Source organism: Pteropus medius, unplaced genomic scaffold (genome assembly GCF_902729225.1).
Source record: "Pteropus medius unplaced genomic scaffold, Ma_sr-lr_union100, whole genome shotgun sequence".
NCBI lineage: Eukaryota > Metazoa > Chordata > Mammalia > Chiroptera > Pteropodidae > Pteropus > Pteropus medius.
In genome coordinates this window covers 3692784-3706743 of record NW_024351647.1, presented here as the reverse complement: position 1 = coordinate 3706743, position 13960 = coordinate 3692784, and the positions used below count along the sequence as shown (strand labels likewise).

The window sequence follows — 13960 nt, the reverse complement described above, 5'->3', positions numbered from 1 at the left end:
TATATATATATATATATATATATATATATATATATATATATATATATATATATTTTACGTCTTTGGGTAACCCCAGCATCCTAAATATGCAGCAGGGAGGGGTGTTGGTATAAACTCTAAGTCAGGAGCCAAGAAATTCTGTTAATGTAAAAACACAGACTTGCTTCAGCTGGTTTGCCTTGAGGAAGAATTGCTACTCGTTAATAATCTCATTCAGTAACCACTTCTGCTATAAATTCTGGGTGCAAATATAACTGGAAGAAAAAAAAAAGCAAATCTATAGCTAATAGGACTCTTCCTACTGCATATGTGAAGAATGGTATTTGATTACTCAGGTCTGTAGTGTATATATTAGTTAGCTATTGCCATATAACAAATTACTCCCAAATTAAATGACTTCACACACATTTGTTATCTCACTTTTTCTGTGAGTCATAAATATGGGCATAGCTTAGCTGGATCCTCTTCTTCACTGTCTCTCACAGGCTGCATTCAAGAGGTCCAGGGTGTGTGGTCTCATCTGAACGTTTGACTGAGGAAAGACGCACTCCCAGGCTCACTCAGTGGTTGTTGGCAGGATTCAGTTCCTCCTGAGCCGTTGGGCTGCAAGCCAAAGTAACTCGCTGGCTATTGGCCACAGCCACATGGACCTTGCCCAAATGGCAGTTTTCCTCATCAAGGAATGTGAGCCGAGAAGGCAAGAGAGTGTCTAACGGCAAGATGGAAATTACTGTCTTTTATAACCTAATCACACAAGTGACATCCTGTCATTTTGCTGTATTCTTTCTGTTAGAAGCAAGTCACTAGGTCTAGCCCACACTCAAGGGGAGGGGATTACACAAGGGCATGAGTCCCAAGAGGCAGGGATCATCAAGGCCATCTTAGAAGTCAGCCCACCACATTATCTCTCTGCAGCTCTTAGTTACAACTCGGAAAGAGCTCCAGCACCACCACCACTGTCTTCATTCATCACTGCTGTTGTCCAGTTTAGTTTGATGCTTCTCTTCTGTACCTCTCTTCCTATAGATAGCAATGGTGAGACTGCTCTCAATAGAGTGAGTTCTACATAGGACCTGGCGCATTAGCCAAGTATCTTTCCTTCTTGGTCATTTTTAACTGTGAAGATGAACTTTATGTGCAGGGACAGGTTACTTAGAAATTTGCTAATTATTTTCACACATCTTTAACATTACCCATATTATATAATTTCCTTTGTGTGTCGTAGTCACCTTTTCATAACACATACATCTGTAAAAGGAAATCGAACCAATTAGAACAATGGCCATAGTCTTGCCAAATTTGAAAATCTTTAAAATAAACAAAAAGAATTTTTGCTAACTACCCCCGTCAGCGATTATAGCTGTGCTTTTAGATTCCATCTAAAAATACTTAGAAAATACATAATGACTGAAAGATACAGTGAATTCTTTTTTTTTTAATCCACATTCCTAAAATAAGAGAAGATACTTTTATTTTTTTCTGTCTGAGGATAGTGCTTGGTGTCCATAAGGATCTCTTGCAATCTCTTCACAATCCCTGAAGGGTCTCTGGCCCAAGTTTGAGAACTTCTGAGTTAGATCTCAAGGCAGGGGTCGAGACGCCAATGCCTGCAGGGGACAGGTGGGCAAAATAAATGCGTGAAGTAGGCAAGACAGAAAAGAAGAAATGTGTCCTCTTGTATTTTTTTCTTGAAACATGAAACCCTCTGAGATTATCTTTTTTCCCCCAAATTTGATAGAGATGTAAGTATGAAGAGGTGGGTCTCTACAATTGAAGAAAATCACTAGTACAAGCGTGATGATAAATGTCACCTGGCACTGAGCCCCTGCACTGGGGAGTAACAGAGAATGGTGGAGACTGTGGCAAGCCTGAGAACATATGTCATGTCTAAAGGGGACAGCCATTACTTAGCGCCAACTGATTATTGCTTTATCAGTTTATTTCTCAAGAGAAGGTGAATATGCCGGATTTTGTGTAAAAACTCCCAACTTTTATATGTTGGCTCAATTTTTTAAATTGATAAAAGCCCAGCCTTGATTCAATAGATCCAGTCACAGAAATGTCACTAATTTGCCAGGCAGCTTACTCCATGTTTTCAAAAGCTGCAATTGTAGAAAAATTTTTATTTGTGTTGAATCAAAATCCGATTCTTGGTTACTTTCAAACATTGCCCTGAGTCTGTGCTCAAGACCTACAGCGTGAGTCGAATCCCTTCTCTCTAAGAGTAACCCTAAAAATCAGAAGATGGCGAATGAGCACTTTATCACCCTAAGTGCCCATTTCTAAGATACACATACTCTGTTTCTCTAACAGTTCCTCAAAAATCCTTGAGTTCTCCTCTGGGTCAGTTCCAGGCTAGAGATATTCTCCTTAAAATATGACACCAGAACCCTCCAAAAACACTCTAGGTGTGATCTAACCGGTGCAGAGTGCATTTCTCCTCCTTTTCTGGTTAAAGCGTAAAACTCTGTCACCCTGTTTAGCAGGCTGATCACTGTATCATAGTGAGTCAGTTACAGACCCTACAACCAGACTGCCTGGGTGCTAAAACGGGTTCCTCCACTTTTTAGCTATGAGACCTTTAGCAAGATTAATTATATTATGTAATTATATACGTTATTTATATATAATTACTTATACATAAATATATAATTGTATTATAGTTAATAACTGCTCCAAGCCTCTGTTCTCAATTTGTTCATTTGTAGAATGGGACAATAATTGTACCTAACTCGTGGAGATGACTTGAGAATTCGATGAGTCAAAAATGTGTAAAGTGCTTAGAACAGTGTCCAGTACATAGTGTTGTGAAGGTGTTACTAATTATCACTATGATCCATAAGTATGCAATTAGTGTACTCATCTTGGTCACTAATAAAAATGCCAAGCTATGATAACGGCTGAGTTCTGCCACCGTGCCTGTCTCTGAAATGTCACCGATTCGGTCACCAGCTCAAAGCTGTCGAATCCCATATTCACTAACTCCGTGCTCTCCATCTTGTCCTTGAGAGTATCTGCCATGTTCCAGGCACCCTGTGCTAGGCTCGGAGGACACAAGTATAAATAAAACATGGGCTTTGCCCTCAACAGGGTCACAATATAGCAAAGAGACAAATGGTAAAACAGAGATAATCCCTGGGAGAGATGCATACAAGTGCCACAAAAGGGTGCCCAGCTTTCATTCTACAGTCTCCTATTTAATTTCTCTAAATAAAATGGGAGGAAATCAGAGGAACACATTTCAAACACATTTATAAGGTTGTCATTATTTATGAGGAACCTCATCTTTCATACCCTCAAGGTCTGTCATGGCTCTTGACTTTCACCTCCCATTTTTTCAAGAGGTATTTGTTATTTTTGCTAATTTGGTGGTATTTTATTTGCAGGCAAATTACTTGTTCAAAAGTCACTGACATTCCAGTGTCTGCTCCACAGGAGTTTTTAAAATTCATTTGGAGTCTTTGATCTTATTACTTGACCATGAGTATGGTAACATTAAAGTTATAGTCAACCTTGAAATGTGTTTACAGAATCAATTCAGATCTCCGTATACATCCCATTACTGTGTGTCCCCGGGCTGGTAGGGAAGGCTGCTCTCCTGGTAGCAGACCAGCCCTCTGCTTTGCACATTCCCGCAGACCCAGGGACTCTGTTTTCTTTTAAACACCGTTAATAGTTTCTTTGATTTTTATTGGTCACAAAGGTTATGTTTGCCTTCCCAGTGATCTCATTCTTGTCCAGTACTGTCACAAAAAAATGGGAATAGGCATCAAATACATGAAATCACTCAACCCACAAACAGGTACTTGACCTACATAAAAATTTCGTAGGTCCTTTTCTTCCTTCTCCCGTCTTATACATTTTCTAGAAGAAAACGCTAGAGTTGACTTGCTTTGCTTTTCAAATTGTCAACCAAAGTGTTCCCTGCTGTTAATTCAGATAACCAAGTAATTAATTCTATAAAGTTGCTTAATGTGGTCAGCCTCTTCATAGACAGGTAAGTTGCTGAAATGTTATCTTGCCAGCATCTGATAATCTCTGGATTCTGAGAAGTTGTAGAAAGCTCAGAAATGCACTCAAGTAGGTATCAGGAACAAAGCCAGATCTTGTTCTGCTATTAAATTTCCAAACTTGTCACCCTCTAAGGTTTCTATTATTTTTGCCACTCAAAGTCCACATAATCTGAAAGCCTCTGTCTGCCAATCTCCATTTAGAAAGAGAAGTTGTCTTTCCTTGTTTTTTAATTGACTAAGCACATATTTTCAATCAGAGCTTCTGAGCCACGTGAGAGAGCTAGTGGTACTTAATATAATTTCACCCAAAAGCTAAGAAACGCACACTTAGATACATGGCAGAGCTTCATTAGGAGTCACTAGTCATAGGTACTGAAAACAGTTCACAGACCCATGTTACCACCTTCAGGGGGTCCTAGTAGTGAACCACTACGTGAAACATTCAGATTTACATTCTTGCAAAACCCTTTTCGAGTCGCAGATTTCATCTGTTGCCTCACAAGTGAAACAAGTCCATTTTCTTGGTCACTGAGGTGTTCCCCAGGCCTGGCTTTTCTGCCTAGAAAATGCCATTTTTGTAAAGAGCTGTCATGCTTCATGTTCTTTGGCTTATGATTTAGCTGCTCAGGGAAGGTACAAGCTGCTCTTGCTCTCTCAGTGCTGATAATACGTGTTTTTGTTTTATTAAATCTTTAAAACACTGGGCTTGTTGTTTATGACCCCCATATATTCCTTTGTTCTTTTCCATGACTGTTTGGATCACATATTTTTTCTCCCTTTGTAAAAATATCAGTGCCTTTCAAAGAACATCATGGTCTCCGGAATGGCTGCATAATACAATGGAGGAATGTATTGAGCTCAATACAGGGCTGCCGAGGCTGTGACTCAGGGCTGCTTTGTTGATGGGAAGGTTTGAGGCTTCTCAGACTCACAGCTCTTCCCAGACTTGTTTTGACAAATTCGAGATCATTTGATAATAATCACAGAGGTTTGTGTAAAACAAAATTCCAAATCGTCTATGCTTTAGTTGCAGACAGTTGTTTGTGAATAAAAGTTACTAAGAAACCCTGAGTTAAATGGAAGCAAGTTCTCATCCAGGTGTGAGCTTCTCGTGCGCACTTAAGCACCGGAGCCCGCACACCCTGTGCCAATGTAGCCGAATTCTTCTGACCGCAAAGGAGACTTCCTTGAAGATACTGAGGAAGAAGAGGACATGTGCAGCCAGCCCTGAATTTGGGCAAATGTCACAGGGCCTGGTGCTCCAAGGCGTCTCATCTGTGCACGGCGCCTGCGTCCCATAGGACAAGTTCAGTTGCCATCTCATGATTCTGTCCGTGCATGGAGGGGATGCAAAAAGTTTTAATTACTCTTGCATCTAACTTGGCTACCTTACTGATGTGAATCCCCAAATAAACCGCTCCATGACATCCAGTTGAACTTGTTCCTGTGCATACAGTATCTCGCAGCCCATCCTGTACTGTTAGTTTTGGCAAGTACGCTACGGCATATAATAAATCATGGAAAGAAAAGCTTTGTGGCCTAGAGTGGTTCAGCTTGCTGTAATGTCAGAATACAGAAAGCAGTTCTGTTTTTAGACATCCTTTTACTAACCCAACATTCATAATTTATGATTTCACTGTAAAATTCCTGCAACACGACACCAAAAGTAGTGCTGCCCTTTAATTAAGTACTCTCAGTAGGAAAAACGTGAAACTGATGTGCAAAACATCTCTGTGTGCACAGTGATTGATAGTGATTACATCTTTATGAACCCAGCCTAGAGGTCTCAACTTCCTGATGGGTGAAGTAGTCTATAGAGCGACTTCCTGAGTCTGCTGCTCACCAAATTGGAGATAATTCGGAGACACAATTTAGAAAGATTTAGGTTTTAAGCCTGCATCTGTCTATACTTTGTCACAAATCTATGAGACATCATTCCTTGTTTTTATGATAAGAATCTATGACCAAATTTCATGTCATTTTTACACTCAGAGAGGTTGTAATGCAGAGAATGAAGAGTCGGGGAGAAGGTTTCTATGAGGGATCTCCATTGTCCCATGGATTTATTTTTTCTGAAGACTGGAAAGAATGGGTGACAGATGGGACTTCTGACCTTATTGGCGCATAAATAGAACAGAACCAGAAGAAGACCTTGAGTCGTTCCATTTTTTAAATTATATTTCAAACATTCTTCTTTTTCCTCAGTTGAAAAGAACTGTTTCATTTTTGAAAGAGTTCTTCTAACTGCTAAGAGACTAAAATCCCAGGCTTGGTGCTCCCCAGCTCATCACTGTTTTGACTCTGGTTCTGTCCTCCATCAACTAAGTAGTCACATCAGCCCAAGCTCATACATAACATCTTACTGAAAGGTAATTAGGGTAGTGCATATATCTGAAATACTTCAGGTTCCTTGAAAGAAAGGTAATAAATCTGCCCACAGTGATACTACTTGTATTAAGTAAGCTCTTTGGTGTAAGTTCAACTCTTTCGGTCATAATTACAACCACTGAAATTAAAATGTTATGCAATAACGTCACTTAATCATCAGCGCTTCAAAGATTACTTTTTTTGGAACTATGTTGATATTACACGCATGTGTTTTTTTCTCATGTTCTCGCAGATTTGGGCCAGGCCTAGTCATCTATTGGTACGGATTTATCCAGGAGCTGGACTGTAACCGGGAGAGGGGCATCCTGCTCAAAGCCTGTTTCCCCACAGACATCGTCACCTTATGCCATAGCATAGCCTGACCCCAATGATCCTGGAAGAGAAGCTGGGAGGAAAAGGTGAATCCGGAAGCAATTTTACTTTCCTGCAGCGTCAACTCCTGGCAACATCTGCCCTGAACTCCAGCTGAACTCTTGCTGCTCGTGGTCACACCACTACCTCTTTAGACAAACATATCAAGAGTTTCTGTTTTCCTTCATCCCTTGCTGATGTGAACAGCCAAGAACTACAGACACAAACCACTCATTATCAGCATTTCTGTCTCTGTCAAACAGTTAGTTTATAGATAGTCATAATCTTTCTTCCTTCCGGATGGTTTCTCCTTGAATACTGAACAAAAGAAAAAATGTGGACTGAAAGGTGTGATTTTTCAATTCTCCTCCCAGTTACCGAATCACCCTCTTTTTTTTTTTTTTTTTTCCTAAACCTCATTCATTCTCTCCCCCTCCCCCTTTCTCTTCACGTACATACACTCACAGATACCCAGTGTTGCATTACCGTCATGGAATAATCTAGCACAATCCTAGCAAAGCTGAAGACATAAAGCCTGAAACTAAAATTTCATCCTCACCTGCAGGGCTCTAGTAGACCTCAAAGACAGCCTGGGCTGCATGCTTGTTTTGTCCAGTCTTAACAGTTTCCTGACTTCTTAAGCCAAACTGAAAAATATACTTGATGAGAATTTCCTCTTTTTATAATGCTTATTTGAACACCAAACATTTTCCATTTATCTCACTTGAAAGTATTAGTTACATTGTGTTTGGAAACCACACTTCTGCATTGGCTTGGGGGCCGAGGGGTGACACTCGAAGCTCGGTGCCAGCTCTGACAAGAGTTTATTTTTAAACAGGGCTAGTTGTCAGTATGTATGATAGCATTTTTATGAGTCAAATTTTTTAAAAGCACATTCTGTACGCTCCTTTTTATCTGCGTTTTATACCACGTAATTATATAACACTCAAAGAATTTAGGCATTAGAAATGTTCGGCTTGAATGAATGAAGTGTACCGAAAATAAACCTAGTGTGACTTTCAATAGGCAAAATAAAGGAGAGTTTGTATTTGTTCACTTTAATTTATTCACTTTTTATGCTGCGAATCAAATTGCAATCTGAAGCAAAACATCAATAAAGTCATTATAAGACTATCTTTGAAGAAGTTAAAGGTTAATCGATACCCAAAAATGTATTTAGTAAAATATTTGCCCCTATGTTGACAAAACATAATGACTTGTATAATGCTGAATTGGTGAGCTTGGAAATATTAATAAAAATGTAAGTTTTTACAAACACGTTTAAGTTATATACATTTCTTGGTTTTTCTAAAAGACTCTGCCATTAGTACTTTGTTCATTTTGTATCTGAGAAGGTTTGCAAAAGTCTGCCTACTGCTTTTCCTTTTGAAGGACACAAACATGTTGGGTCCGAACATATGGATTTTAACTCTGCTGAGGGTTACATTAAATGAAAAAAAGAAAAAAGAAAGAGGAAGACCATGAAATGATAAGTAAGTAACAGGCAAACTTCTGTCTCACTGTAAAATGCATCCATGCAGTTTTTGTGAGTGAAATAGAATGATTTGAAACCACTGCTATTGTCTCGACACACACACACACACACAGACATACACACATGCCTTAAAACTGTTTTTAAAAGCAGTTTTCATGGCTTGCTCTAAACTGCTTTTTCTTCATTAGGAATAAATTACATTTATCTGCACAGATGTTGAAAACCCTGCTAAACCCTTGTCAAGCATTTGTTTATTTTACATTAAACAAATTTATGATGAGGGCGCACAAATAAATTAAAAAATAAAGGTGATGTTTGCACTTCGTACTCAGTCTTCTTCCCGGTGCCCTGACATAATGTGTTATGAGAAGGTACTGGTGTTCTCAGGCAAAGGCGCCACCCCCTCTTTATGAGTAAGGTTTTAAAATGTGTCTCTTAAAAGTCGAAAACAAACTAGCAGTCAACTGTGCATACTTTGATAAAGTTGCAAGTTATTCAAAACGAAGCTTTTTCCCACACAAGAACTAATGTGATTATTATACCTACGACTTTCCCGTTGGAGGGTTATGAGGGGAAGAGAGTAATGTTTCAAATTGGAAGTTTAAAGCCTCCTTCTTCTTTTTCTTTTATGTTAGAAATACTTATCTGTGTTATATCTGTGTGTGTTGCTTGTTTACTTGTTTGGTTTTTGAGTTTAGACAATACAAACATCAGCCCTGGAAAGTATAGTCTTGGGATGACAACATTTTTTTTATTGCTGTCGTCATTAGAACATTAACAAAGCCAGATCTTGTTTTATGGAGCTCTCTGCAAACTGTGCTAATGAATTATGCCAACCCAGAAAGCCGGTGTGTGTATAAAACGTAAAACTGAATGATGATCTCTCTGGCATATATAGACTTGCCAAGCATCTGCTTTCACAAACAAGTAAGAGACCTTGTTGGAAGTATGGCAGGGGATCAGCTCAGAGCAAAGCTGATGCAGCACTGACATTTAAGGTGACTTCACAGACTCCTTCCCCCTCCCCCAACATTCCACCCCCCCCCAAAAAAAAACCATAATGAAAATTGTTTTTTCTTTTGCCTACTAAGTGAGGTATATATCAACTCTTCTAAAGATTCCAAAAATTGAATGTAAAAGGGAAGGCTCAGGGGTCCAAAGTAGAAAACTGGATCTCCAGGGGAAATAATTTTCTTTTAACTATAGGTGTGTGTACCTGCTCATTATCGGCAAGGCTTGATTCCACCCTGGAAAAGATGATAAATTATTGGTCTTTGGGGGGTGCATTAACTCATTGATGCCGCCAGGGGATTTGCTTAGAGCCCTGGATGAGGTAATTCACTAAATGTTCCCTGGTGGGCCACACTAATTAATGCACAGCGCCCTAGTGAACAGTTAATTCACTTGCCTCTCACGAAGGAGCTACACCCATTGTTTCCTTTCCTCTCTGGGACGGAGCTACCTTGGATGTCTGCTCTTTTGAACCTGTTCTCTGCGACAGACCTGGTGTTTCGTCCCCTCACTTCCCACCTCTTCCCGGCCGTCTGCCCTTTCACTAGCCTTTGCCATTCTCCCACGTGGACATGTAGTCTGCACTTTGTCACTACTCCTTGGCTGTTTCTTCTCTCTAGAAACTGATCCCAGGACCAAAATCCATTCCATCTACGTCCACTCTTTGGAGTGGAGGTTGGGGTAGGGGGGCAGTTGACCTAATAATCTGAGGAAAAGCATACCTAAGCATCCTCCACATGCCAGAATATTCAGGGGTGTGTGTGGCACCTGAAAGGTTATAAAACTTGTAACTGAGATAATAAGATTTTACAGCGTCAAATATGACAGGAGTTTTAGGCCATCATTAAATGTTTTGGCAAAAGGAGCCAAAAGAACATGTGAGGTTTACAGCTACTTTCAGCCTGAGTGGTTTTGTGCAGCTGATAAAAATTACAAATCAATATAGTAAAATGCCTGTATGGTTTAGGGAAGCACTTGTAGCTCATTCATCTTGGGGGTCAGCCTGTCGTTTTTCATGTGATCTGATGGAAGCGAGTTGCCTCAGAGCATAACTATTTTGTGACAAAGATGGGAGGAGAAAATCTCCCAACTGGCACATTCTCAATTAGCGTTAAGGAACAAAGCAGGCTTAAACAGAGAGGAAACCAAAAGGTAAACAATGAGAGTTTGCCTGCAGTGTCACCGTTTACAGAGAATCACCTCTCTGAACCTGTCTGTCAAGTCACTCTCAGGTCAGGAAGGGTCTTTGGACCATCTCATTGTTTTACCCAAAACCAACCTTCCTATGTATTTATAGCAAATATAGTCTGAACCTGTGTTACTAAGAACGTGCCTGGATTCCAAAGATTAAATAAGGAAGATGGAATTATGAATTAAATAATAACCAGAACAGCTCGGGTTCCCCTTGTGTTTTTCACTTTCCTGCTATTGTTTTGAATATGGCTGTGAGACAAAGGGCTGCTTAGGTCAAGCACTATAAATTACAGTTTTCATACAATAGTAATCCACTGAAATGATTTCAAAGCTTGATCAAAGTACTTCAAAAAGACTTTTAAAACTTTTCCACAGTCCAGGGGGGAGGGGAAACGCTCATTTGATGCCTTAATTTGTTTCAGTCAGTGTACCAAAGTTCGATCTTGGCGTCATACCTACTTTATATAAAACCCGACTCATTAAATCCAACTTGTTCTTGTTGTCGTTTCATGTCTAAGTACGGGGGATTTATGTTTCCATCTAGTTAATTGGAACAACTAAATATTTGGAGTCACATAATGTAAGAAAAAGATACTATAGCATTTTTTTTAAATAAGTTTAATTGTGATACTCAAGGTATTTAAGACTAATTCCCTGTGCTTAGAATAAAATGGGTATCAGTGGATTTATGTGGCATTTTAATAATAATCATGGCAACAGATGTATTTAGTTTTTCATTCTTTTCCCCTCGTCACTTGGATTTATCTGGAGCTGTCTCATATCATAGAGGATGTTACAGAGTACCCTCGTGATTGCAAAACTAAGCAAGTTCTAGGCCCAACCACATATAAAGATACTGTGGGGCTGCTGCAACGATGTCAGGCTCAGCAAAGACCCAAGGTACTATGTCAGGGTAATTTTTATTTTTTAAAAGGAAGGTCATTTTGAAATGCTGACATGAAATATAACCAAGTCAATTAAGTAATAACAATTGAGGTTCAGAGTTTAATTGAGGGCTGAACATGAAGCCAATGACCGTTAACCTAAAGCAGTCGTGAATTCTCCCTGGAAACCGCTTTGGTTAAAAGTATCTCTAGAATGACTAGCATTTTTTAAAGTTTTTTTGTCATTTTTATATTCAACACAGATACATTCAGAAGTAACAATTTAGCGTGCCTATACTAGACTTTCTATTTAATTTTATTTCTATTTTAACTCAAACATCTTTTAGAGGTCAGATCAAAATTTAGGTAATCAAAACCACCTCTGCAGGAAACCATAGTTTCATAAGTAAACCAAAAGATGTAAGCATCTTTTATTTGATTGCACCACATTTATCTCAATTGTTGACTTATTTCTTTCTGTAGTTGTTTAATGGCACGATTTCCAACTAGATTGTAAGCTCCAAGAGTAGAAACTGTATTTATCTTGTTCCCTGCTCTATTCCCCAGTAGCTAACAGAGTTCCTGACACAGAGCAGGTGCTCAGTAAATGTTACATGAACAAATGAGTGACTGTGAAATTTATATTAAATATGTTCTCACTTGCATCAAAGAAATCGTTTGAACCTTTTAACTGTTTTTTGTTTTCTTCAGCTGCAAATTGGGTGTATTTACTGGAATCAGAGGAAAGCATCATATATGTTGATGTTAATTAAAGAAGGAATTACTTTAGAAACCCACAAAATCTGAAATAAAGCAGATTCACCAACCAGAGTATTTTAGGCATGTACGGTTTTAATGGAAATTCATGTAATTTTATTGCATTTGTCTTAAAATTAGCCTTAGAACATTATCGTTTGTCCAATATGATGCTAAATAAAATAGACCATTTAAAAATCTTATCTTTGTTTCTCTTCTTAGAAAACGACTTCGAGCTTATCTTTATATTTATATTTTGAGTTAAGAAACAGTTTCGCCTAAAATCAAGTCAGGGCCCCAAATCAAATGTGTTTCAAAGACAAATTTTGGGATATTCAGTGGAGTTATTTGATTAATTTCAAATGGTACTTTTAATTGCTCACTTTTATAATACTGCGTTGATGGCAAAGTGCTTCCTGGCCACAGAAGTGGCTGGCTGGCTCAAGAGAGAAGGGTTCTTTGGCCATTTGCCAACAGGATCTGACTTCGGAAAGACCGTTGTGAACGGCTCAGTGGGCGTTTCCCTGTTAGTCATTAACTCAGAGTATATTATCATTTGAAAGCCAAGGGCATTTGGCATATTTCCTCATATTTTGGAAACTTGTAACACAAAAGGAACTGGAACTTCCACATTTCTTCTTTGCTCTGCCAGTTTCCCAGGACTTAATTCACTGGGGCCATTTGGTGCCTGATTCTTTCCAGGAGGACCTAGAGAGAACAGACACCCGATACACCTGAGACCGGGTCCACTCCGGCTTCATGTGATATGTCTGTCTTATAATTCTAGTGTTTAGGCTCTTCAAGAAATAAAGACTTACTGAGTCCCTAATGTGTATTTAGAAGTGTTTGAGGTGCTGTGGGGAATTCAAAAATATGTAATAAAAGGTCATTTATTTTTCCTTGAAAAAAAATCATTACTTGTCAAAATGAAAATGAAAGATTTGAAAATTTCAGAAAAGGCAATCACAATATAATAAGGAAAGAGGCAAGCCTGTGAGGCTTTTAATTAGATATTTTAATTCTAGACTACAGGCAGCAAATAGTTTTCTATTTTCTTATGGCGGGCGCATTCACTGCTATTTAGAAGGATTCTGAGACTGAGTTCAGCCCAGCAGGAAATAGAGTTATGATCAATTATGGGCACTAGTCTTTGGAGAGGGTAGTGCTCACATAGATGCCACACAGTTTCAATTCCTGCCCTAGGCCATTCATGTTTAGTGCAAGTATAAATAAATTCTAAGCATTTGGAACAGAACGTATAGCCTTGTGCATGGGCCTGAGTAATAAAACAAGCAGTTCTATCACACCAAGCGAAGTGTCTGTCCATGGCTGAAATCAGTTTAGTAATTCATATAAGCTAAATATGTCAATAGGAATGTGATTGAGAAACTCGAGACAAACACTGGAAGGCCACAGGTAATTATTGCACTCAGTAAACACAAGGTAAATGACATTATTGATAAAATATATATTTATATGTTGGATTTCTACATTTTGGACTCTGCATAAAGACCTTGAGATGTGAGGATTGTCTTCTATTAGGTGGTCTTACACACTTCTCAGTTTTTCTGTGTTTTGATATTTTGTTTTCCAGAAAAACCAGGCTGAGGTTTCAAAGGCAGCTGCAGACTGGGCCTTCTTTCTCTTTTGTGGTTTTCGTATCATCTGAGTATGGATTCCCTCCTTAGTACGGTGCATTTTTATAAAGTAGTGATTGTGTATTTGTAATATTTGTTTTAAAATATGCTCCCAAAAAGAAACGTTAAAATATTTTCAATGATGAAGGAGATTGGTATGCAGTTTTTGTTAATATACCAATGCAGTTTTTGTTAATATACTTGCTGTTAAGCCATAAATAATTTGCCTAA

General features: G+C 38.8%; 1 protein-coding gene across 4 annotated transcripts in view; it reads left to right on the top strand.

Annotated features, from left to right (window-relative positions):
* Positions 1–8041, top strand: part of CDIN1 (CDAN1 interacting nuclease 1) — a 202128-nt gene extending 194087 nt beyond the window's left edge. For all 4 annotated transcript variants that reach the window (XM_039843962.1, XM_039843963.1, XM_039843958.1 and 1 more), the window contains one exon: positions 6634–8041. In XM_039843962.1, coding sequence (XP_039699896.1) covers positions 6634–6763 — 130 coding nt within the window. In that variant the 3' untranslated portion in view covers positions 6764–8041. The remainder of the gene's footprint in view (positions 1–6633) is intronic.
* The last annotated feature ends 5919 nt before the right edge of the window (positions 8042–13960 follow it).